This window comes from Erpetoichthys calabaricus, chromosome 1 (genome assembly GCF_900747795.2).
Source record: "Erpetoichthys calabaricus chromosome 1, fErpCal1.3, whole genome shotgun sequence".
Lineage (NCBI taxonomy): Eukaryota > Metazoa > Chordata > Cladistia > Polypteriformes > Polypteridae > Erpetoichthys > Erpetoichthys calabaricus.
In genome coordinates, this window is record NC_041394.2 from 223,802,123 (window position 1) to 223,826,079 (window position 23,957).

The following is a 23,957-nucleotide window of genomic DNA, read 5'->3' on the forward strand; positions in this document are numbered from 1 at the left end:
TGTCTAGTTAGTGTTAATTTCATGCAGAAGCTGTTGAATCAGTATTAACAAATATCAAATTGCCAATTTAATTATAAAAAGAAATTTAGTCAATTTTAAAGGGAAAACATCTACAAGACCTTCAGAGCTCTGGAAGGTGTGATGAGGTTGCTGGCCACTGGCCATCAGAGGGTGCTCTATAGGGTTATGTTCAGGAGAGAAAGCAGGCCAAGGCAACCCCTTCACGCCCTTATTCTTCAAGACTGTTGTGATCATAATAAATGTGTGTGGCCTGGTATTGTCCTCCAATTGGACCACACTTTCAGGGGGTGCCTTGTTTGTTCCAAGACCAGCAGAATGGAGACCGTCCTTCACTGTTCTGTTAGTGACGCCTGCATTGTGTTCCCCAGCAGTTTCATCAGCAGTAGGTTAGAACCAAAATGATTTCTCAATTGGACCAGTAAGATATGATGGTTTTGCTCTGGTGTCTTAGAGGGTCCCCTGTTTTTCTGAAACCTGCCAGATAGAACACACTGGAGCAGCTTAACAATGACTTATGGCATACCACCTGCTTGCAGTATGCCAATGGCCCTTTGCCTTGCCTTTGGTGATATCTGAGGCATTACAGAATACCTGGAAAATTGACCAAACATGTTATTTATCGTGCTGTGACCTAAGATTTTTAAAGGTTAGCTGACTGGATATTGCTTCACCTAGACTTTGTTGTCTAGTTGTGATTCCTTTCATTTAATACAAACTGACAACTTTATGTTAAAGTACACAAACTTAGTTTACTAAATTTTTCCAAACATATATACAGTATATATATATTTACGTGTGTACAATGTACAAATGTATGTACCGTATATTTATACTGAAAAAGATTTCAGAAACTGAATGCATGAATGAATATTTAAATTATGCCTCTCTGATTTGTTTCAGTCTGTATTTTCTTTTGTGCAAAATATACCTGTCAGCACATTACCACAATTATCATTCAGCATCTACAAATGACAAATGCTCTAAATTCTACATATGTTCAAATGACATAATAAATTAAACAAGTTAAAACAAGCTTCTTTACCAACTCACTTGAACGCTTTATTGTTTTTCTTTTATTACTGCCTTCTAAGAACAGAAATTCAAAATTGCCATATTTCAAATGCAGAAAAGGGTGGGTAGTTCAGAGGTTAAAAAAAAAAATCCTAAAATGATGGAGATCAGGGTTTCACTATCAATTTAAACACAGTGCGACCTTGAATGCACTACTTAACCTGATCTTGCCGCATTCTTCAGAGTGTAACTGAAAATTGATTGTCTGTCATAAATAAATCTCCAGAATATTTATATCTACAAAATGCTTTACAATTTTTTAGAGGACGAATTATATAACATACCTTTAACTATTGTTGTATACAGTGATTAAACAAACAAGTTCCATAAGATCAAACACTCACTTGTACCATGCTATTTTTATCATTATACTCCTTCGAACAGTCTAATATATTGCCTTTATTATCAGTTGCAGTACAAGCGTCAATATTAAAATTTTGAAAAAAGTATCTTCAACATTTAAGTAGTTTTATGCAAAAAATGTTAAATGTGAAGTTATGTATCAATTTACCCTTTATCACAATCTTCTAAATGTGCATATGTGAACACTCCTAGAAAATGGCACTGAAGCATGCTAATCAAACTCATACATATACAATCACAATGCTGAAAAACTTTATTGGCTGGTAGTGCAGCCACAACCCTGATGCATGAGACAGCAGAACCAGCAGTATCTAGCTGCGCAATGCATCTGAGTGTGTAAGATCATGTACTGCATTATAGTGCCTCTCCTCTGTGTTTTTTGGGACTGGGAAAGGCGCGTAGCACATGTAATGATGTGACTGCTGAAAAAATTAATTGTACAATCCATATGAAACACTGAGGGTTCAGACAGCTACTTTACCAATAAGCCAGCTACCACATACAGCACCATCACGTCCGTCAAAGCTACTGTACTTTGCCTCAAAATAAATGAATGATGGGTTGACCCAGGCGACTGAGATATAATGTTTTCAGTCTCATCCTGGCATCATAGATGACTTGTGTGTTGATGGAATGTACCTGCTCAGGGTTAACAAAAGCAGCTTCATTTTTCTAAGTGCCCTTTTTACAATATGAGTGAAGTAAATTGTTCTGATTACTTTAGGAGAACTGGGTATCGCTGCAAATTGTCTTTTTATGTTGGCAAAAACATGTTGTGGTTTATGTATGTGCACTCACAACATACAAAATCTGGATGTAGCACCTTGCCAGTTAGGTAAAGTCTTTCAGCACAGTGGGCATGATGGAGTGAAGCTTGGCTGGGGTATTCTTGACCTGTCAGCCAGTTCCCTGAGAAGTGACAACAGGTAACTGATATAAACTGATGAATAACCAAAAATGTACTTCAGTGCAAATAGGCAGCATTGGTTTTTATTCAAAAGAAATGAAAATACAATCCTTATATCATATTCATAACTTTTGAAGTATAATATGTTTCTCACAACCTCACACATTATTATAATGGCATAGTGATATGTATTATTATGCATACAAGATGTAATTTTCCTGGTTTTAAAGCATTTCAGTATTTGATCAAGGATGCTGTCATTTCCCAGTTTCTCCAAACTGTTGTATACACATTTTCCAGAGTTGCTGTTAATATACCCATCTTCTCCCATCTGGTCTTCTTTAATTAATCCTGACGATGGTGTAGAAAGTTGCACATTCCTATTTCAAGCCTCTTTTTGTGCATACACACGTTTTATAAATGAGGATACTGCCCCTTCTATCACACTGCTGGACTGGTCTTAGGGCTAGACACCCCCAACTACTAAACTGAAAGTGCTGAACTCAAAACCTGATGTAGAAAAACCTTTAAACTAACACAAAAAAATCACCTAAACAGACAACCTAGTAATTTTAACAAAGCCATGACATCATGTCAATGCTTCTTTGTAATTTGAGTTTAACTACTGTAACTGCATTTGAACTGTAAAAGCTTAAGGCTTGAGCCTTGGTTCAAGTTAAAATTCACTGAAGTCCGAAATGCATATATATGCCAGTGCTTGTGAATGTCTGAGCAGTGCTTTGGCTGTTTTTGGTATTGGCTTTAAAAAAATGTAAAAGTGTGAAGTTGAATAGTTGGAATTCACCCAAAATGTAATCTGCTCTTAAGAGCGAGGTTAAGTTGACCAGAAAAATTCACAGGAAACATACACAGACACAAATCATTCCAAAAAATGGCCAAAATGTGTTTCAGTGATATTAGATTTTTATGTTGAACATACAAAGTTGGACAATACTTCCTCCATATATGAAATAAGAAGAAATTAAAAAAGAATTGTATTAATATGTATGTATGTATTAAAATGCAGAGTTAAGTCCACTTGGCCTGCCTAATAATCATCTCTCCTCTCTCCATATATGTTAAAAGTGTATGCTGTTTCTCAGTTTTTGCTTAATGAGCTTCCCAAGACACACCAAACTTCTTGCAGTCTGGTCATGTGATTTTCAAAAAACATCTCTTCACAAAGCACTGCAAGATTGACTATGCTTTGTATCTCTCTGCTCTCCTCTGGACATCTAAGGCTTGTCCCAGTCAATCAATGGTCAACTTACTGTACATTTTTTATATTATTTGAAGTATAATCCAATCTAATCTATCAGTATATGATTGAGCCTAAGAACAGACAGCACTACTACAGTTTTTGTGACTAGAGTTAAATTTCATTCTTTATTGTCTGCTAGCATTGAGCAACCACTCAAATGTGTTGTATGCGTATCGAGTTTTAGAAGTCAGCTTCGGTAAGTGTATCTCCTAGATAAAGAATAAAAATAATACTTTACAATGTGCAATACAGAGTTAAAAATATGAAAAGGCACTTGGGAAAGCATGAGTATTTTTAGAGTAAGCTCAAAAAAATCCACCAAGTACTAAAAAAATGCATCCAAGAGTGCATGCTTTGTTATAAATATGTCCATTCAACATTATTGATTTTAAAATTGACCTTACTTTTTGTTTGTCATTAACAAACAATGAAAACATTAAAAAATTCATGATGATCATTTTGGGAATTAGAAAAACTATCTCTGGAATGCAAGAAGATAAGAAAGCTAATACAGTAGATAGATAGATAGATAGATAGATAGATAGATAGATAGATAGATAGATAGATAGATAGATAGATAGTATATGAGAATAGGCTATTCAGTCCATCGAGCTTGTTGACTAATGGATACAGTAGGTTGTTCCCAAGAGATTTTTTAAAGCCATGGTACCCATTTTAACTGAATGTTCTGGATTCCTACAAGGTACAACCCACAGCTGGTAAGGTATGTCTGGCTGTTACGAATGTGAATTATTTGACTGGATTCAAAAAGTGGATATTTAGAGAATCCTAATATGTATAGGAAATGAAATGATTTTTAAAAAGTATAGTTTCAATGAACTTAACAAGCATTGAAATAACTTCCTTTCTAAATTTCACAGTTAAACAAAACTGATGCTATTAGTGATTTCTGACAGATGAGAGACACAATCAAATCAATAGGACTGACTGTCATTAAATGAAGAAACTGGTTTGAAAGATAAATTACCACTGCACTCAAGGACCAGGGTTATCTACCTCTGGTTTATCTGCTTCTTCCAAGCTGTCTTTATCAAACAGATTAAAAAACACAGTGTAGAGTCTGACAAAAATATTAACATTTTGGCCTAAACCAAAAATGATGACATTGTTTAACAAAATTTAAAAAAAAAATTTAAAACATACTTCAGGGTTTTGAAGTAGCATTGGCTGAAGCTAAAACAACCAATGAAACCTCATTCATAATTTAGTCCTACATTCAAACAGAACAAAAAATGTACAAATAACCTGTATTTTGAACATGTAAAAATAAGAAAAAAAGAAATGCTGGAAGAAATAGATTGTTCCCACTGAGTTCCTCAGGAGCATCTAGTTTATAATAAAAACTGCAGTGTTTGACAAAGGATTGCCTGTGTGAACTTCACATACCATCATTTCATGTTTTGCTTTCATTTTTTTTAATGACATTTTATTGAATTTGCAGTTTTAGGCACAGTGTATTTTTTTATTTCTCAGCTAGAACTACCTGTCTTTTCTGTAAAATAGAAGTAAGTATTCCATCACTTAACTTTATTAAATGTTAATGCTAAAAATATGAGGAAATCACTTTTTAATCCAGGAGTAATATTTTAATTATCCACTTAATGCTGTGCAGTAAGGCAACTTGTCTCTGTACTCATATATTTTTTCAGAACAATTTTACTGTTAATGCCAATGATATACTTATGCTTACAACTATAAACCAAACAAACAGCATTTCATTTAAAATACAAAAATATTAATACTACAAAGAGTTCAGATAATGAATAAAGCTAAAATAAATATATATATATATTTAATTGGCTCTTTTTTTTATGAAAGGGGCAGTTAATGGGTTGAAATGTCACAACGGTAATTTTTGCAATTAATATTAATGCCCATATGATTTAGCACCTATAAAGAATCTTTGCACACCTGCACTATATTCTGCAGTTGGCCTTTTAAATACAAAGTTTAAGATATTCAGTCTCGGAGAAGCAAAAATGAACAGCTGGGCTCTCATCTTGAGGCAAGCAAGGCGGTGACACAGATGACATTAATATCAGTTGAGGTTTGGTAATTGATCTTTTCCACACTCCTATGTTTCACATTCACCGGTCATTATCTTTGCTCTGTTTAATTTGGATATGAAAATATTCCGAATCACTGACTGTGCGAATGCACATTAGGAGTAAATGGAAAAAAAACAGTAAACAGTTTTTAACTGTGCACTGTAAATGCTTTGGGGCCTCTCACAGACAAGATCCATTTTCATCCCTGTAAACATTCTAAAAGCACTTCTTTAGAAGCAGTAATAGTTTGATTTTCTAAAGTAATATTGTTTGCTAAGGGGAGAGATTCCCTTCCAGCTGCTGGATCTGTGATCAGGATTTTTTTTGTACCATTCTTTTAATGGCAGTTTTCAGCTTTTCCTGCTGGCTGCACATCAAAGACTAAATGCACAGATCCGAGTTTGTTGATTTTAAAACCAGCATCTAAATGATTTGGGCAGCGTGAAGAAAAATGCTGAAAATAACTATAAATTATATCATCAAATAAAGTGCTTTTTCACAAAATATTGAAGTATACACAAATATATCTCTTTCATCTTTGATGCCAGATGCCAGTGTGTGTATTACACACCTGGGACTCAAATGTACAGGTGGAACAGAGATGTGCTCAAATGTACAGTAACTGCTGTCAGGCAGGTGCATTACCACTTAAGAGAAGATAAAAAATGCTTGCAAGGGGTCATTATAAAATGATGTTCTTCACATTTGTTACTGTATATGCAGCCCATCATGCAAACGAAATAAATGTGGTTTGCATTAAAAAGTAATCACATTAAATCTAAAGTGAATGGAAGGTCAGTTATTAACAGTGCATGATGCATGTTATTTCCAAGTGAAACAAGTGGCCATTTTCCCCTGGCAAACTAACAGGAGATAAACTGATTGATAGGTTGATTCATTACATGCCTGTAGACTATTATATACCTGTCTGCACATTAAAGTTAAATTGCTTTAAATAAAGTATTTAAAGGAGAAGGTCAGCAATTTTATCTGCTCATACTATGGTAGAATGCTGATAGATACGTAACTTCTGAAGGCTAAGATGAAAATAAAGCTTAATTATAATGTACAGTAGATTAAAATATAATTGGAAGACAGTAACAGGTAGAAAAACAGTGGGTTGTAAAAAAAAGTCTAACCAAACATATTTATAGTACTACAAGTTGAACCCTGGATGTATTATACAGAAAGATAAGGTTACAAAAAGGAGTTATGTGTAAAATGCACAGCACTGTTAAGCTGAATATATTAGTATTTAAGACACCAATAAAATAGATATGATAAATTATAAATTATATTTGAAAAAGACAATTAGAACATGTCTATAAACAACAATGCCTTACTTTAGGCCTTTTCTTGTTTAACTACACTTCAATTTTAAAATGAACACATTAAATTGTACATGCAGTGAAGTGTCTCAACTGTGAGCTTAAAATAATTTCTAGTAGGATACTGGAATTGGGTTTAATTAGGCTGTATAAGAACTTATTTCAGCATTATTGCTGCCTAAAGCATCAATACAGTAGCACTATCAAGTCCCATATAATATCATAAATGGCAATTAACAACCCAAAATGGGAACAGTTTAGAACAGACAATAGTTATGCTTTTACTTTGTACTAATTAAAGACCTATTGGTGCCTTATTCCTGCATAAACATGATATATTAACATCAAAATATGCATCATTATAAGTGGTAATTGGCCATAAATAAGAATATACTAAACTATCAGACGCTTCAGTCACTATTCTTAAGCTTTACCTAGAATTTCTAGAAAGTCTATATCAGCAAAACAGTTACCATCATCAATAATAATGAAGGGGCCATTAGGGATAATGGGCATCCCTCAGCAGATAGTAGAGCTGTCTTAATGTTGGAACTACATATAAATGGTTAAAGTGAGGGGTTTCAGAATCAGTTCCTTTTGTGGATTTGAAATTGATCATAGCTTACGATATTTAATTTGTGTATTCAGTGTATATTATGGCAATACAAACTAAAAACAGACTTGCCCAAAACAGAATTGAATTTTATTTTCACTTCTTGTGGGAAAGTTCCTTTTTTATTTTGTTAAATTGGTTTTTAAAAAACGTTAGTCACTCTTGCTATACAAAGACTGAAGCTTTTACCCCGATTGCCCGAGGATTCTATAGTGTATACACTTGTTGAAAAAATTAGAACAATTTTGATGAGGCAATTTGATTTATTGGGTTTTCCTCATGCTGTCTTTTTATTATTTTCTCTAATATATTCATTTATTAAAACGTAACTAATTGTTATAATTTAAAACATTAAATGATCCACATTTAAAAGTAAGAATATCTCAAAATATGCAATTTGACACAAACATCTACAGCATATGCAATCCAATGTTCTTTATTGCCTTACTTCATACTCCACTTACATACTGAGTGATGTCTTCTTTACGTCCAACTGCTCTTTCTGTGTTACTGACTGCTCAAACAGGGCCCAGACAGTGCTCTTTTAAAAAGGTATTAAGTGGATTGTGTGTGTTGAGACAAAACAATGTGCAAAACTAAACGCTTTAAGCACAACATGTTAGAGAGCACCAGCCACACCAGTACATGTAAATCAGGAACTGTAACCACATTCAGATTTTCACACATCTCAATGTCTAAAGTGTATAGAAAAATGGGCCAGTACACAAAAAAATGATCAGTCAGCTGAGATGAAAAGCACATCTTGGATCAAAGGGACAAAGGAAAGGTGCAATAACTTTATAAGAGTAACACAGTCAGTTAAGAAACAAGTTTGTAAAAGGAATGGTGTTGAAAAGACTTAACATTTTCAAGTTCAGTAAAAACAATTCAGAATTGTGAGGGGTAGGACAATATTCTGACTGCATCAGGTGAAAGGCATGAAGTAATGCATTTGATAAAAGGTGGGACATCAGATTAAACATTTTGGTGAACACTGTCATAAAAGAGTTTTGGAAGTGCATTCCACAACTGAGTTTTTTGCTGTTTAGTGAAATACTAGAGTGTTTTTAGCAGGAATGCAAGCACTTCATGTTGCTGACTGGAAAAACATGCCCCGGCCTGATAAATTGAACTTCTGATTCATGCTGATAGGACAAGGAAATTTCAAAACTCTAGGAGTCCAATCATCTTGTCAAATATTATATGGATTTTTACATTAGTGTTTAGTGAATTTTGACCACTAATATAAATAAGCATCCTTTCTAAACACTAGTTTTAAACCCATCTATTTTCTTAATCTACTTAATGTCCCCTTAATTATGGAGACATTGAAGGCAGAGTAGAAAAAAAAAAAAAGTTGAATTGTACTGTAGTCAAGAAATTCATCTAAATATGTGATAAAGTAAATCACACAGTAAAAGTCCCCATGACCAGAATGAATCCTAGAATCAAAACTCAGTCAAACAGTAATGACATCTCCTCCACAGATCAATGGTGTTATACTGTATTTACAATGCACAGAAACCAATTCTTGGAGGATACATCCCACACTTACACCCAATGGGCCGATTTCAACTTACCAATTAACATAAAAGACAAATATATATTTTTCATGTTAAAAATACTTTCCTAAAAAGTAGGTGTTTTCCAGTTGGGACTGTGTTTCCTCTTAATTGCATCTGTTTCTGAAGAGTCCACTCCTCCATTAACTTTGGCATTCAATGCATATTGACACCCACATTAAGAAATTCTATAAACATTTGATATCTACGTTGATTCAACAAGGCCTGTCACATTTTGTGATAACAATGTCAGTTTTCAAATCTAAATTAATTGGCTTGTGGTACCATTCCACCAAACAAGGTTGCCAATCCTGTTTACCTAACTTCTCTGGTAATTTATTTATTCCACGTGTCTATGTTTTTTGTACAAAATTTGCCTTAAACACATTTTTATTTGTGTTCTCATGTTCTTGTTAAAGAATTTAGTTTAAGTAACAGCTTGGATCCACTGAACTAGTTCCCTTCACACCTTCAATTACACCTCTTACTCTCTAATTGCCTAAACTGAAGATGTTCAGATCCTTCAATTTCTCTTCATAGCTCATTCCTCGTAGTCCCAGAATTCGCCTCTTGGCATACTCTAGTGTTGCTATGTGTTTTGTGTAATATAAAGACCATAATATTATCAAATCTGTACCCATTAAGTCTTGAAAGCATTCAACATATTAAAAACACAGCAAGCTGTTTTTCATTTTTTTTATTTAATGATTATATTTATACTTGAAAGCTTTAAAAAATGCAACACCAATGTTTAGGATCTTTTTATTCTACATATTTTCATACCAGCCTTTACAGACACACTACAGGCTTTTCCTACCATAATATACAGAAAATATGCCATATATCATGATGTTATTTTCTTTTTGTGTTTTAATTACAGTTGAGTCAGCACATGCAAAACAAATATGTTGTTTGTAGAATGCATGGACCTGTAAAGATTAAAGGCACTCATCACAATGCACCATTTGACAAAGCCCAATATTTCAGCCATGTAGTAGGCTTGGATGGCCAAAAGTCAATCTGTAACAGCATCAGGTATAGATAACAAAATATAACCACTGACCAGCAGGACCAGTAAAACTATCTCTGTCTCCTTTGGAATGCATTATGATGCCAGAAAATCAGGTTTGCACACATATTTGTAGTAGATGGCCAGTTTTCTTCAGATTTCTCAAGCACAGGTGATCTGTGATTTTACCCATGTCACAAAACAAGAACAATTCCACATCTGCAATGAAGCGTGATCTTCTCAAAATCTTTCTTTTGTTCATTTGCCCCATAAGAAAGGGAATGCATTGGGAATGAGATGACAGATGATGCTGGAGAGAAACTGAGTTTTAAATGAATGTTATTTTCCCTTAGCATAAGGCTGATTACTGGCAAGGTTGTAGCAATGTTGGGTGGGACACTTCTACTAACATTCTCAGAGTCATCTAGTGGTTATTAACGGCAGTCTCACTGTGCACAAAAATGTGGATCAAGTCTTGAGATCAGTCCTGCTTCCTCTGCTGTCTTCCAGGAACAAATGTCCTTGTAGCCAGGGTTCGATGTTTATGTCAGTCTCTGCAGCACCGACATTGTACATGTCTGCAGGCTGGAAAGTGGATACAACAAGCACTGAGAATCTTGATTTGAAGTTAATATTCATTATAATATTTTGTAATACTGGAATTACTGTATATACAGTAGTAACAAAGGGCTTTCATTTTCACAGTGTTTTAAATTATAAAATACTTTATTTATGAATTCTTAATGTTCTGCAGTTAAGTACCACTAGGATAATTTTACTACTTCAAAGTATTTTGCCAATAAAGTTGGATAAAGCACTTTGTACATTATACTAGAAAAAACAGAATTTTTATAGGTATTTTTTAAAAGTTTAATGCAAATTAAATGTAAACTGATTAAAACACATGAAGAACATAGATCTGACAGCAAAATACTGCCCATGTGGCATTTGGACTTATTCACTGTTAGCAATTTTTAATCCATCAGAACTGAATCAAACTAAAACACCTGCTATAGTATGCTTCTCACAGAGCATTTAGCTCTTTTTCTAGCCTCTCTAATACTGCAACCCCAGGGAACCTCACAATGAAAGATACATGGCAACATATTTAAAATCATAATTTACAAGAATTAGTCTAATTGATGTATCTTCTTTTAAATTAATTTGTGCTACATGAGAGGTGTTATTTTACAGTTCTGTTAACACTTTTTCTTTTAAAAGCGATATGAGCTGATGCATGTGTGCAGAGACTCTGAACGGGGGTGACAGGCAGTACACATGGGTACAGGTGCGAGGTGACACTCTTTCCCTCACTAGGCTTGATTGGTTTTATATGTCTGATCATCATTTTAGCCAGTTTTCTCCCAGTTACTCCCATTTTAAAAATTGTTTTAAATACATTTGGACACAGTGGCATGGCAGGATTTTAAAATTTAGTCAAGACATCACTAATGTTGCAAATGGCTATCACTGCTTGAAACGACTGATTTTTTATTTATTATTCATGTATGACTACAAAACCCTGATTTTAGCAGCCATTACCTCCACTGCCCTAATGGTAAACTCTCTTAGCTCTGTTTTAAATAATTATGTTTAAATGCTTAATGGTTATTATAGAAACCTCTGCAGACGTGTCAGCACAGTTGAAATTTGTTATTATGTTTAATAAAGCAAGTAAATTGTCTTTCATTGGGTTACAAGGTACTGGTATACTGTACCTACAGTTTAATTCTGGGTTGGAAAATGGAAAATACAAACCATCTTTTCCAAGAGACAAGTAAGTTCATTGTTGTTTTGCATAAATGAAGGTTATTCCATGTACCAACAAAAAACATGCATCATTCTGCCCACGAGTCTTTCTAATCATGTGCTTATTTTGCATGTAATGTTCTTATGTCGCCCTAAGTCAAAAAGTTCTTATTGGAATTTTAACAGACCTCTCTGTCAGGAATCCCATTTTAAAAATTGTTTTAAATACTTTTGGACACATTTGTGTGACAGGATTAATCAGTTCTCTTCTGTGAGTCAGTGGTCAGTGGTGGGAGGTTGATAAAGTGCAGATCCACTAGTTCTGTCAGCAGTACAGTCGTGGCCAAAGGTTTTAAGAATGACACATGTATTGTTTTTCACAAAGTTTGCTGCTTCAGTGTTTTTAGATCTTTTTGTCAGATTATTCTATGGTATATTGAAGTATAATTACAAGCATTTCATAAGTTTCAAAGGATTTTATTGACAATTACATTAAGTTTATGCAAAAAGTCAGTATCTGTAGTGTTGGCCCTTCTTTTTCAAGACCTCTGCAATTCACCCTGACATGCTGTCAATCAACTTCTGGGACAAATCCTGACTGATGGCAGCCTATTCTTGCATAATCAATGCTTGGAGTTTGTCAGAATTTGTGGGTTTTTGTTTGTCTACCTACCTCTTGGGGACTGACCACAAGTTCTCAATGGGATTAAGGTCTGGTGAGTTTCCTGTCCATGGACCCAAAATTTCGATGTTTTGTTCCTCAAACCACTTAGTTATCACTTTTGCCTTATGGCACGGTGCACCATCATGCTAGAAAAGGAATTGTTTGTCACCAAACTGTTCTTGCATGGTTGGGAAAAGTTGCTCTTGGAGGATGTTTTGGTACCATTCTTTATTCATGGCTATATACTTAGGAAAAATTGTGAGTGAGCCCACTCCCTTGGCTGAGAGGCAACCCCACACATGATGCTTTATTGTTAGCATGGCACAGGACTGATGGTAGCGCTCACCCTTTCTTCTCCGGAAAAAAGATGCCCCAAACAATCGGAAAGGGGATTTATCAGAGAAAAATACTTTATCCCAGTCCTCAGCTGTCCAATCCCTGTACTTTTTACAGAATATCAGTCTGTCCCTGATGTTTTTCTTGGAGAGAAGTTGCTTCTTTGTTGCCCTTCTTGACACAAGGCGATCCTCCAAAAGTCTTCGTCTTACTGTGTGTGCAGATGCATTCACAATTGTAGGCTTCCATTCCTGAGCAAGCTCTGCACTGGTGGTGCCCCGATCCCGAGCCATGAATAAAGAATGGTACCAAAACATCCACTGAGAGCAACTTCTCCCAACCATTCAAGATCATTTTGGTGATGAACAATGCCTTGTCCAGCATGATGGAGCACCGTGCCATAAGGCAAAAAGGATAATAACTAAGTCGCTCGGGGAACAAAACAACATCGAAATTTTGGGTCCATGGCCAGGAAACTCCCAAGACATTAATCTTATTGAGAACTTGTGGTCAATCCTCAAAAGGTGGGTGGACAAACAAAAACTCACAAATTCTGACAAACTCCAAGCATTAATTTTGCAAGAATCAGTCAGGATTTGGCCCAGAAGTTGATTAACAGCAAATACTGTATTGACCCTTTGCATGAACTTAATCGAACTGTCAATAAAAGCCTTTGAAACTTATGAAATGCTTGTAACTATACTTCAGTATACCATAGAAACATCGTGACAAAAGAATCTAAAAACACTGAAGCAGCAAACTTTTTGAAAACTAGTACTTGTGTCATTCTCAAAACTTTTGGCCATGATGTTACACACTGAATGTCACATGGAGCTTGAATGATTCTATGAAAGCACTAGATGAAGAGCTGGCAGCACTCCAGTAGGAATTTGTTTCCTCTAGGGACACTGAGCACCCGGGAATGTTGAAAATGAAAACAGGCTGCCCTTGCACAACTGACTGATTACGAAGTCCAAGGCGCTTTTGGTCAGGGCCAAAGGAGAATGATCCATTGTTTGCCTGATCCCTCTGGAAGTGAATTGAGAAGCTCTTCTCAAATCAGTGCTATTTCCTATTGATTTTTTATTCTAAGCTTTTTTCATCTGAGCCGATGGAACGGGATATTGCATGTCAGAGTTTTATTAATGGGCTGCCGCAAGGGGTCAGAGGAAGGGTTAACAATTTTACAGGGAGGGCTTACCCTTGAGGAATTCTCATGGGCAATGGCAAGTTTAAATACCGGAAAAGCCCCAGGTATTGATGGGCTTACTGTAGAATTTTATTGTTTTGGGAGTTCATGGGTCCAGACCTGCTCGCTTTTCTTCGAGAGTGCTTGGGTAAATGTTTGCTCCCCCTGAGTAGAAGGGCTATTTTGCCCTCATTCCAAAACAAACCGATCTGTATAATATTAAGAACTGGAGGCCAGTAGCCTTGCTTTGTACTGAGTACAAAATTTTTCTCTAGAGTGCTGGCTACTAGACTGAAGGAGGTGTTGGGGCATGTTAATCACCCTGATCAAAGTTTCTGTGTACTAAACAGGTTCACTAATGACAACTTTTATTAGGTTAAGGTTATTAGGTTAGCAAAGTTTTTCTTGGGCCAGGCTAATCTTGCCATTTATGTCACAAGGAAGTAAAAGATTAAGAGTGATAGAGAGTTTGACTTGGTGGGTTTTTTAGGGCACAAATAAAAATGAGATATTTTTTAGATCACACATTTTACAAGAGGACCCACAATTTGTAGACTTTTATAAAACAATTGTGTCTAACAAATGCAGTTTGTGAAATTGTTAATAAGGATTGTGTTTTCCTATTGTGAATTACAGTACATGGTCACATGTGACGTGATGTTTTCTTTTTTGATGTTTTGATGCTTTTTGTATTGATTGTTAATGTTTAATAACAATTATATTTAAAACTAAAAACAAATCCCTTTCTTTCTATTCATATTGTTCACCATTTTCTTATATCATAGTAACTGAACATTAATAGGGTGCAAATCTGTTAATTGACTAATAATGTAAATGCACTGACCTTTAAATTTGATTGGAATTCATCAATCTATGTAGGTGGTTATGATCAAATCTTCCTACATACGGTTTGAGGCTTTAGTAGGACCATCTGGACAAATGTGTTCATAAATGTACACAAGTTTCACGAATAGACCCAATGGGTTTAAGGTTTTGACTATTATCATTGCAATTTTTGCTTTTCACAATAAAAGTATTTAGCAGTTGCAAACTGAATTGCTACCTAATAGGTAGATTAATTTCAATCATAATTAAATGACCCTAACTAAAATGTCATAAAGTCTGAATGTGCCAATGGAAAAAGTTAAAGGAAGAAGCCAAAATTTCACTGGGAGTATTTTACCTAAAAGCCAATCTGTATAAACATTCAAGAGCAAGATTATGAAACAAGAGATTCCATGCAGGCAGATGTACAGTACATGCCTTCCTGAAAATGTCTGCTGATGTTTTCCTGGTCCAGAATTTTACAAAACACTGTTTACTAGTTAAAAAGGCAAAATGCAGTAAAAATGCAATACGATCTTATTGAAATGATTAATATAATTAGCACTGTTTCCATAAAGCAAAATTCTATCTTTCTGTAGTACTGTTTTATAGGTAAAATACCTAACACATATAGAATAGACTGTAAATGACTATTAAGCTATTTATGTAATGAAAAATAAAATTTTATAAAATAATGTTTTATGAATGGTAAAAAAACATAATATCAGCATATTTAAGGCAGGCTTTCAGGCACAGCATAATGTGAAAATAAAAAGCTACTGTATTTTCAATCTGTAAAGTAAAAAACATTGAAAATGTTAATAATTGCTATTACTTAATAATCCTGTTTATTTTTACTTCAATAATGACAACATAAAATGGACATTTTAAAATGTTTTCCACATTTTTACAAATTTATAAACAGCATAAATAAAAGATACATCTTACCCTAGCATTTACATTATTAATATATGTTAAAATTCTTTCATATATCAATTCATCCATTTTAGTAACCCACTTATTCCAACACAGGGTGGTGGGAGCCGGAGCCTATTTTAACTTTTTTAATATTGCAATCTGTACATACTTAATTACTTAGCAGCAACAAATCCTCCAGGCTTGTTTAATACTGAATTCAAATACTCCTTGGTAGATTAATGAACAGAAAAAGTCAGCAAAGTCATGATGTTTAATCATGCCAGGAGGTCTTATATATAGTAATAAAGCAACAAATTAAAATGAACATATTGAAAGTCTTATTTTAAATTATAAAAATATGAGTAATTACTGCAGCTAGAAATAAGCATATTACCTGACAGTAAATAGTAAGATAAACAAAAAGTGTTTAATGTTTAAACATAACACAAAACTTGAAAGCAATAATACATTGAGAAAATAAATGTTTACTCCTTTGTGATGCATAAAAAAAACATAAAAATGTTCAATTACACACAAAGCTGAAAAAAGGCACTGTTGTCAGAAATATTCCATAATTTTGCTAATATTGCCATATTACTAAACAGTAACTCCAAGGTTCTTCTGGTAGTGATATACGTTAGTGTTTTAACGTTTGGAATCACCCAGAAACTGATACGTTTTTAATCAAGATATTATTAAGCTCATTTTAAAATATAGTCAAGACATCACTAATGTTGCAAGTGGCTATCACTGCTTGAAATGACTGATTTCTAATTTATTATTCACATATGACTGCAAAACCCTGTTTTTAGCAGCCATTACTCCAGTGTCCTAGTGGTAAACTCTCTTAACTCTGTTTTAAACAATCTATTTACAGTAAATGCTTGATGGTTATTACAGAAACCTTTACAACTGTGTCAGCACAGTTGACATTTGTTATTCTGTTCAATAAAGCAAGTGAATTGTCTTTTCTTGAGTTGCAAGGTGCTAGTATTCTTAAAGCTTAATTCTGGGTTCAAAAATGGCAAAAACAAACCAACCTTTTCAAGAAACAAGTTAGTTCATTGTTGTTTTGTATAAATAAAGGTTATTCCATGTGCCCACAAAAAAAAACTGAACAGCTTTTCAAACCCAAAAACACCTTGCTTTGTCTTTGCCACATGCTACACAATCAAGATGCTTGCTGGGCACAATGGAAACCACAACCTTGTTTCAGTCTTTACTGTATACATACAGCACAGTCAAGTCACTCTTTGGGCAAGGCCAAAAACTGTACCCTCAGCATAATCCTTGTTGCTTGTCCCCATATACAATATTCTACAACCTGCATTACAAGCAGCAGCCCCTTGTGACAGTTATGGGTAGTTGCATGAGTCTTGTGGGAAACACTTCACTGTGCAGATCATTAGTTCAAACACCTGCTAACTACTAACTACTCATTACATTACAGGCAAACTTCACTAAGAACAAAGATAAAATATTTTGAAAAAAGCAAAAGCACAAAAAAACATGAAAAAAATACATCTATACATATATATCATGCAAAGCTGACTGACTGACTGAATAATTTACTCACTCATCAACAAAAACACCATTTCCCGTTTAGCTAAAAAGCTGACTTTGGCAGGATGGCCATCTTGGTCAGTAGGTATCCAAAAGATAGGACATTTTGATATATAAATATTTAGGGGTAAAACCCCCAATGATAGAAAAACTAAATACTCTAAAATCTGAAAAATGCTTTGAGTTATTTGAAAGAAATTTTGTGACATTATAGAAAGAAGAAAATTAGCCAATCCAGGATTTTTGTCACAATTTTTTTTTATTTCTCAAAATGTATTAATATTATGCTAGCATATATGCTGTGTGTTGCGCTTAGAGGTGGCTTTATGCAAATGAAGAATGGAGCAGAAGCAAAAAATGGGCCACACAAATAGTAGCACCAGCCAAAACGGTGGATGAATGACTGAAGAAGGGTTGGTATGTTCTGGACAGGAAAAAAGACAGTGGATACATTTGGTGTGTACTGTGAAATATAAAAAGTAAGTTTGGCAAAGCTTTGAATGGGAATGCCCCATTCCCTTAGCTTTCCAAGATTCTTTACATATCCATTCACATCTGTGAACTATGAAGAGAAACCCTGATCATTTAACACTAGAATTACCAAAGCCTATGAAAAAACTCGTAATCCCGGCCCACCTTAATGCCTTCACACCTCTTTGTCAGCATCTTTTGTGTTGTAAATGTGTCAATAAGCACAAACAGCAAGCAGCCTGCTATACCATCCCTCCACCAACGCAGAAAGGGCAGAAAGTTCTCTCAGTTCAAGTCTGTTTACCTGCGTGAGAGTTGCCTGGAGTTGTATAGGGTAAATAATATATTATTTGGAATACATGCATTTCATGTGTGTTCGGTGTCTACAACAATCTATAAACACTTTCACAAAAGGTACAAGTATAACAAAATAAGTGCGCTTTCATTCAAGATATAACTAGTGTTAAGAAGCCCTCAATACCGGTTGAAATTATCTTCCACTTCAAGCACTAGACAAAACAACCTGAAAAGTAAAAACATTCAATTCAGTGTATTGGCCACCTGAATAAGCAGCTTATACATGTTTCTGATGTTTTGTAATGAGTTAAAGTAAAACATGATTTAATGTTAACACCTTATTGTCTGTCTATGGCTATGGCAAAAACAAAAAATACAAGCTTGACCATACAAGTTATGAAAAACACGAAAAGAAAAACTTGGGTAAACTATGTAAACAAGTGAAAATCATAAATATCTAACAATGATAATAATATATACTCAAATTTCACATTATTCTTATTGATTAGCTGTTTCAATTCAAAAACAATGCAGTTTACATTAAAATTTTGTTTTACAATGACTGTCAACAAAGGCCAAGTCACTAGACAAAACAAACAGACACTGATCTAATGCAGGAGTGTTTCACTAATTTGCAATTGTATGTAGTAAGAGTATGCAGCTCCAGTGACTTAATAATTTCATTATTACTTACAATCTAACTGACACCTTTATCCAAGGCAACTTACAACATTTGAGATATAACTGGTTACATTTCATTTGTCTCTCCAATTGGAGCACAGGCAGGTGAAGTGACGTGCTCATGTCCACACAATGTCAGTAGCAAGACTTGAACCCAAAACCTCAGGGTTTGAAATCCTATGTCCAAAGCATTAACCACTACACATACTATCTGGCAATTACATTAGCAATTGGTAAAAAAAAAAACTTAAGTTACATACTACTTTTGATACACCTGATTAACCAACGGCAATATAACTAAGACCCACAGTCTTAAGAAATTTCCCAAGAGAAGCCAGGTAACACAGCTGGTCTAATATAAATCTCAATATGTTTTGCATAATTTTTGCATACGTTTTCAATCAGCTCAGGCTTTTTAGTGGTTTCCACTTTAAAAATATTGGATTTTGGGGTTGTTAAATTGCAGCGTTCCATGACTCATTTTCTTCTCACTCCAACTGTGAATACGTATTTACAAATGAATCTTAAGTCCAGGTATCAGTTGATAGCTGGGCCTGCTCACACACACTGTTGCGGATAATTTGGAGATGCAAACTAAACTAACTTGCATGTCATTAGGGATACAGGAGAAGAAGCAGAGTACCTAAAAAAAAGTCGATGCAGACATGATTAAAACATGCAAACACCATACAGATATTGCCTTGGCAGAGGACTGGAACCTTAGACACTGCATCCACTTTTTATTTCATCTTACCATAGATACTATACTTATATTAAAGACATTCACATACAAACAATTTACAGTTCACTTGATTTCATTTTTAAACTTTCAGTTTATTCCATCTGTTCTCCTACACATTAATCAAAACAATGAAATTTGTTTTTTCTAAATTATATACTGTAAAATGTACTATTTTGCACAAAGGTACCATGTACTCTGGCAACTTTTTTATAATTTGAAATTTCTTGGAAATTATTCTAGGTGGTTGAAATTGCCATCGGATGCAGATGAAAAGCTAATAATGATTCACCTATATCACAATGAAACACAATTTGAATAAAGATGTTTTGGCATGCTGTTCATATGTACAGCATTAAATACAGTACCCTAAGTTCTTGTCTATAAGCCGGACTCATGTATTAGCCGGAGACCAAAAATCATACGAATTTTTAAAATAAAATCGTAGCATAGATAAGCCGGACTCATGGATAAGCCGAACGTACTATAACCTATAACTAATAGAAGGGAGGGAGGTCAGTGGTCTCACTCGCACCCATTTAATTTCTTTAAGGGGGGAGAGAGTGTGAGATATTGCCGTCTCTCTCACTCCCCGCATGGCGCGGTTGGAGCGGCCGGAGCGCGTTCTTTCTGCTCTGGGCGTCGCCGAGTCAACACGAGCGCGTAGCGGTCATTTAAATTGTGATTTTATATGTAAGCATATTTAAATATATATCGCGGATTTCTGCGGACAATGGGTCTTTTAATTTCTGGTACATGCTTCCTCAATTGGTTTGCCCAGTTGATTTCATACAAGGGACGCTATTGGCAGATGGCTGAGAAGCTAGATTGCTTACTTTTCTGTCAATCTTGCGCTGACTATCTGTGATCCTGATGTATGGGGATTGAGCAGGGGGGCTGTTTGCACACCTAGACGATACAGACGCTCGTCTAAAAATGCTGAAAGATTATCTTCACGTTGCTATCTTTTGTAAAGCTGATTCCTGAAAAGACATGCTGCACAGTGCTTCGCATACTTAAAAGCTCGAAGGGCACGTATTGATTTTTGACTGAAAAACAAACTCTCCCTCTCTCTCTCTTTGTCTGCTCCTGACGGAGGGGGTGTGAGCTGCCGCCTTCAACAGCTTTGTGCCGCGGTGCTTCGCATACTTAAAAGCCAAACAGACATATTGATTTGTTTGCTTCACTCCTTTGAAGAGGAAGATATGTTTGCATTCTTTTAATTGTGAGACGGAACTGTCATCTCTGTCTTGTCATGGAGCACAGTTTAAACTTTTGAAAAAGAGACAAATGTTTGTTTGCAGTGTTTGAATAACGTTCCTGTCTCTCTACAACCTCCTGTGTTTCTGCGCAAATCTGTGACCCAAGCATGACAATATAAAAATAACCATATAAACATATGGTTTCTACTTCGCGGATATTCTTATTTCGCGGGTGGCTCTGGAACGCAACCCCCGCGATGGATGTATAAGCCGGACTTATGTATAAGCCGATATTCTATTTTTTCATTTTCACAACTTTTTTCCTTAGATAAGCCGCGGCTTATTGACAAGAACTTAGGGTATATTAAAATATACTGACATTTAGTTTATTTGCAGAAGGGCAATATGGTAGTTTGCTACTGCTTCCACAGAAATCTGTACACATTCAGTAGCTCTATCAAGTTTGCATTTTTTCCCTGCGTTCATGAGGATTTCCTTTGTGTATTCTGTTTTTCTGTAATTGCTAGGTTAACTAGTGACTCCAAATTTGTTTTGCATGACTGACTACATAAGGGTCTAAGCATACATCATATTTTAAACATTGTATATCCTCCTGATTGGAACTAATTATGAACATTCTTTCAGTCATAATCTAGGTACTCCTTTTTGTGCTTTGCGTTATAAAACATCCCTCAAATGTGGAAACTAATAAATAAATAAACAAATATGAGCATTTGATGCTCTTTAACATGTGTCAAAAGTAGTGATACACCCACTGGTACAGTGCTGCCTCACCCTGTATGGATCCCAGTATGATTCCTGGCTAGACTGCCTTCTGTGTAGACTTTGTGTTTTTTTCTCTAGTGTCTGTATTGGTTTTCTCAAAAGATTACATTTTGTTCAAATCACCATTCTTTATCTCTCATAGTCCCAAATCATGCAGTAGGGTTAATTAGCAAATCTAAACCAGTCCGGTTTGTTTGCTTGGGGGATTGCATGTGAGTAAACCATGCAAAAAATTAGTCATCCCAGGCAGCATCTTGCTCTTAGTAGACATTGTACTGTAAAGCACAATTTTAGGAAGTCCACAAATGGATGGATAAATGTATGTACCAATTTACAATGCTATGAGTACTTGTAACTTCATACATATTCCTGTATGGTTTGCTTTGTTCCTTACTCATTTGAATTTGTTCCAAGGCTGCAATAAACACTTGACGACAGGGAATTAAAAGGAGATATATATAACTATTACAAGATGTCTACCATTATGCCTTTGTGCCAAGGTCAAAGATATATGCAAATGATTTTACAGCACACCGCACTAACTCCAGAGATTACCAAGTGCAAAGAAGAAGAATTGACATCCTCTTGACACCATTCCAAAGAGAGTGCAGAGAAACTTGACAACAGATATAGATAAGCTCAAAAACCAGTATGTGTTAATTCTGTGAGGGTTGGACAAATGAAACCTTGTATAAATGTCTTTTCTTATGTATGATTTCATTCATTCATTTTCTGAGCCCACTAGCCCAGGGGTTGGTGGGCCAGAAGCATCTCAGTACAAAGCAGAAGCAAATTCTATATTGGGAATTAGTCAGACACATTACACAATCACTTACACGCCTACAGACACTCTGGCTCAATTTAGAGCCATCAAAACAAACTAATATTCATATCTTTGGAATTTGAGGGGAAGGCAGAGCATTCTGAGGAAACCCAAGAGGACATTGAGAGAAAGGGAAAATTCAAGAGAGACAGTGTTTTGTTATGGGAAGCAGGGTCAAACACATGAAGTCACCTTGCTGTCCTGTATTGTTTGGTATGATGTTTACAGCAAATACGTCAAATAAGCAAGGCTTACTAACATGCTGGACTACTGATCAAAAGAACACTGAGATTACGATACAGTATACTGATATTCAAGTATGAGATTATTATACCTGTCTGTCTTTAACATTATACTGGACTGGAAACTAAGTGTGTATTACTATAAAATGCACATTTAAAAACAACATTTTTCATCGTAGTTTGCCTCACTGGATTATCCCAGGCAAAAAGGTGTATTCAGGAAAGTGAAATCATGACTTTGGCCTGATTATATTTGCATTTAAAAAATATAAAAATAAATTGCCAAGAAAAATCTTGCATTGACTACATATGTGGGTCAAGTGATTAGTAAAACAAGCACAGCCTTGTTGCATTGATAAAAATACAAAATGAAACAGATTAATTGCATTCCAATTATGCTTTGTACAAAATAACTATACTATATAAATATACCGTAGTAAAAAGTTTCAGTGTAAAATCCACTATAAATTACACAGTTAATTATGAATAACTGCTTGTGCTTTCAATGTTGAAGCTTTATACAATATTATCATACAGTACATTTCGGTAAAACAAAAGATGCAATTACACCTTTTATTCCTAATTTTAAATTTAGCAAAGAAAACATCAAAAAGATGCCTTACCATCAATCTGATAAAAGACCAATAAAGGTAGAGTGGCTACTAAGATAATTGAGTTAATCTCGGCATAGCTAACACTAGATCATTTGCAACTACCACTTTTTCAAACTGTACAATAAAATGTTATTTTTATGTTTAGGCATAGATCCATATGAAGCCTCTTAAAATCCCACATGATTACGTTTTTTTTTATACACATCCTGGCTTCTGGTACAATATCATACGTGATAGGAGGTATGCAAATGAGTCTCTTAAGTATTCAGGAGGCAAAATGCAAAATGTACAGGGCATTACAGCTTTCATTGCATCTATAAATTAAAATAATGTGAACTGCATCACAAGTCTTGCAAGACCTACAAAAAATGAACAAGACTAAACTAGAATATCAGACATATGTGCTGGCATTCTTAAAAAAATAAAACATTTTATTTCATGGCTTAGGGTCTTCATTACCTTCTGTTTTTAACATTTTAACTAGACAAATTCTTGAATAATTTTTTGGCATTTTATGCATATAGACCTACCTCTAGATTAATGGTCTTTGTCACAGTGTCGCATTGCCTGCATCTTATGTCAAACCTATACTATTGCTCCTGTAATATATTGCCTAAAAGTACTATTTGTTATATTTGTTAATGGTCATTGCTT

The 23,957-nt window shown here is 34.9% G+C and overlaps 1 protein-coding gene across 4 annotated transcripts in view; it reads right to left on the minus strand.

The window, feature by feature from the left end:
* Window positions 1-23,957, minus strand: part of tafa5a (TAFA chemokine like family member 5a) — a 719,776-nt gene that overhangs the window by 6,629 nt on the left and 689,190 nt on the right. For 2 of the 4 annotated variants that reach the window (XM_028812088.2, XM_028812097.2), the window contains exon 4: window positions 9,871-10,789. The exons of 1 other annotated variant lie outside the window; for it this stretch is intronic. In XM_028812088.2, coding sequence (XP_028667921.1) covers window positions 10,673-10,789 — 117 coding nt within the window. In that variant the 3' untranslated portion in view covers window positions 9,871-10,672. Of the gene's footprint in view, window positions 1-9,867; window positions 10,790-23,957 lie in introns of those variants that run through there. One more of the 4 variants, XM_028812105.2, reaches the window with a different exon arrangement.